Source organism: Miscanthus floridulus, chromosome 19 (assembly GCF_019320115.1).
Source record: "Miscanthus floridulus cultivar M001 chromosome 19, ASM1932011v1, whole genome shotgun sequence".
Taxonomy (NCBI): Eukaryota; Viridiplantae; Streptophyta; class Magnoliopsida; order Poales; family Poaceae; genus Miscanthus; species Miscanthus floridulus.
This window is the reverse complement of record NC_089598.1, coordinates 30,661,288-30,664,365: the sequence shown is the minus strand read 5'-3', so window position 1 is coordinate 30,664,365 and position 3,078 is coordinate 30,661,288. Positions and strand designations below refer to the sequence as shown.

The 3,078-nt window shown below is 55.6% G+C and overlaps 1 protein-coding gene across 1 annotated transcript; it reads right to left on the bottom strand.

Moving 5' to 3' along the window:
* Nucleotides 1-435: 435 nt before the first annotated feature.
* LOC136529782 (uncharacterized) lies at nucleotides 436-876 on the bottom strand. Its single transcript, XM_066522849.1, has one exon. The coding sequence runs from the start codon at nucleotides 805-807 to the stop codon at nucleotides 469-471; it is 339 nt and encodes a 112-aa protein (XP_066378946.1). The 5' UTR covers nucleotides 808-876; the 3' UTR covers nucleotides 436-468.
* Nucleotides 877-3,078: the final 2,202 nt, after the last annotated feature.

Genomic DNA, 3,078 nt, shown 5'->3' with positions numbered 1-3,078 from the left:
ACCGAGCTGTTCAGTGGCGTACGGCACCCTGCGAAAATTAGCTGCAATGCCGACGGCGAGCGGAGTGGACACGCTGGAGACTGGAGACGTTCCCGGTGAAACTGTGTGTGGCAGGTTACCGTCGAATGAACAGAGACGGCGAGGGCTCTTTCTCCTCCATTAAGCCAGTACATGAAGCACATAACAGAACTCAAACACCGCAAGTTAACAAAACAGGACACAAATAAGAGGAGCATTGATCACACTGAAACACGAATAAGTTTTAATGTCTCAACATGCGTCTCCAGGTAGAAACACTTTCAGTCAAATTGTCTGCACTGCGGCATTTCCACAAACACATCGCGTGCGCTGCCATGGATCGTGAGGCAGCAACAAGAAAATTAAAGAAGAGGCCACGACCTCACCGCTACACATGCGAGCACACGACCCGGAGAACAAAACGCGGAGAAAATTTCTCAATGGAGCCCGCTACTGCTCCTCGGCGGCGGCGGCGGGCGCAGGGTGGGCGGTGAAGATGCGGCGGAGGTGGGACGCGAGGGCGCCGGACGAGTCGTCGTCCGCCTCCCTGCGGAGAGCGTCCTGGAGGTCCCGCATGCGGTGGGAAAGGTCCTCGCGCTCGCGGCGGAGGTCGGCGTTGTCGACGGCGAGGTCGTTCAGGCGGTGCTTCTGGCCCAGGGACCGCAGGCTCATCATGAAGACGCCCGCCATCAGGAACAGCTGCACGAACCCTTCCTTGCGCTTCGCCGCGTTCGCCAGCAGCCCCGGCGGGCGCCGGCCCCCGAAGCCGCTGCCGCTGACGTCCGCCATCTTTGCCTGCGGGGTTGGGCTCAGTCCGGTCTCCGGTGGGCTCTGGGCTCTGGGCTCTTGGGAGGCAGATCCGGTAACTTGCCTCTAGTAAGTGACGCGCTGTTGACTTTTCCGGCATCACAGGCGTTCAAATCGAATCCAATGGCCCTTAGCGATTCAAAGAAAAAAATAAAAAGGGATGAGACTATTATGAGAGGGAGGCAGGGCGGGCAGAATAGAACCACGGGGGCCCTTGGCGTCGCGGAATCGCGCTCTCCGCCGCCGCGCCACCGGGGGCCTGCAGGAGTGGGAGGTGGGCTGTGTCGGAAATTTGGCCTGGTCTAAATAAAAATTTCAAATAAATTCTAAAAGCATACTCGCACATATATGATATGATGAGTTGTCTCTAACTGTTTTAAACTATTGAGGAGATAAAAAGGAAGAAACATACGTGGCGATGCAATAGGGCGTGAGCGCGACATACACGTGAATGGTCTGGCGATTTCTCTCTTAGACCTTTTCACTCGATATTTTTGCATGCACATGGAGAAATTTTGCGCTGCCTTATTTTGTTAAGCAATTATTCTCACATTAATGGTGATTGCTCTAATTGCTATAGCGTATAGTCGACTAAGGGCATGTCAATTAACTTAATGTTGTGATTGCGCAGCTAATTACTATCCATACCTACGATGCGTGTATATATCTGGATGAGACGTCGTCCTCAGTGTATTAATGGTGATTGCTCTAATTGCTATAGTCAACTAACGGCAGATCAATCATCTTAATGTTGTGATTGCGCGGCTAATTACACACACGACGTGTATATATATCGGACCAGACGTCGTCTTCAGTACATACAATTTATCTTCTCCTCTTACACTATGTTGCGTTGCCGCCGTTTTCCCAATCTCATCGTTGACGTGTCATCGACGTCGGGAGAGCAGGTCTTCGAAGTCTACGTCTCCTCGTGTCCCTACACGGTGTCGGTGTTTTGGAACCGGGGGTCCCTCAACCAACGAGTGAATTTGTGCTGCGTGCCCCTAATCCCGGATGGTGATGCAAAGAGACACAAAGTTTATACTGGTTCAGGCAATCGAGGCCCTACGTCCAGTCTGAGAGATCGATCTTGTATTCCTTGCACCGGAGTGCTCGTAGTAGGGGGTTACAAGCTAGGTGAGAGAGGGGGCTAGCCCCAGGTCTCGGCGGAGGTAGTGCGGGCTGCTTAAGGCGTTGTTCTCAAGCAGCGTGGAAGCGTGTAGTTCTATTGGGGTGTTCGTCTTTCCGTTCGTTGCCCTCCCCTTTTGGGATGGTACCGGCTACCTCCTTTTATAGCCACAAGGAGGAAGCCAGAAGTACATGAGAAGTTTACTATTTGCTGACGTATTCTGCTCCCCGGAGCAGCACGGCGTCGTGGGAGTTCCCGTCGGTGTCTAGTCGGTATGGTCTCCAGGCCGACGACATGCTGCGCTCCTGTACTTTTGTTGACTTGGTGAAGTGCCGAGACCTGGTGGCTGCTGTAGGTCGGTTGTGCCGAGACCTGCTGCGCTGAGGCGAGACCCGCTGAGGCCTTTGCAGGCGGCAATGCGGGGTCTTGGCGGCCATCGTCGTAGTTGATCTAGGCGGAATAGTACGGAACGTGCGTCTACAGGATATGGTACCCTGTATTGTCAGTAAGGAATGGTAAAAAGGCGATTTGACCGTTGTCCCGTCGCTCCTGTCGCGGCGCACTGCCGATCGTGGCTTACGTAGTGGGTGCAAGCTGGGCGCATTGATTGGATGCGACAGCCTGCTAGAGCGACTTTTGAGGCGGAGGCGACGAGGTTGCAGGACGAGCCCGGCCTCGAACGAGGCGGAGCATGGCCAGCTCGCCCGAGGCCCTACCGGGAGTCTCGGGCGAGGCGGAACTCGGTCAGTTCGCTGGTCCCGAGGTCACAGGAACCCAGTTCTGACTCCCCACGTCGTGTTCGTCCTTGGTGCAGGAGTTTAGGCAGCACTGTGGCTGGTAACCCCTGCACAGTCCCGTCGTGGATGGCAGGGCGCCGACGTGCTGGTCATCGTGCGATGACGTCGTAGGGAGCCGTGCTCTGCAGATGCCGAGGCCGAGCCAGCGTGGGGGCTCGGCGGACATGGATCCTCAGGCTGCCGAGCCCCTGAAGCAAACTGCCGAGGCCTCGGAGGGAATTATTGGTCCTGGGTACTGATTCCGAGGCCACAGTATCCCAGACATTGCTCCCCATGCTGCGTTGTTCTCGGAGCAGGAGTCGGCAGCACAGTGAGGCATGGGCACCA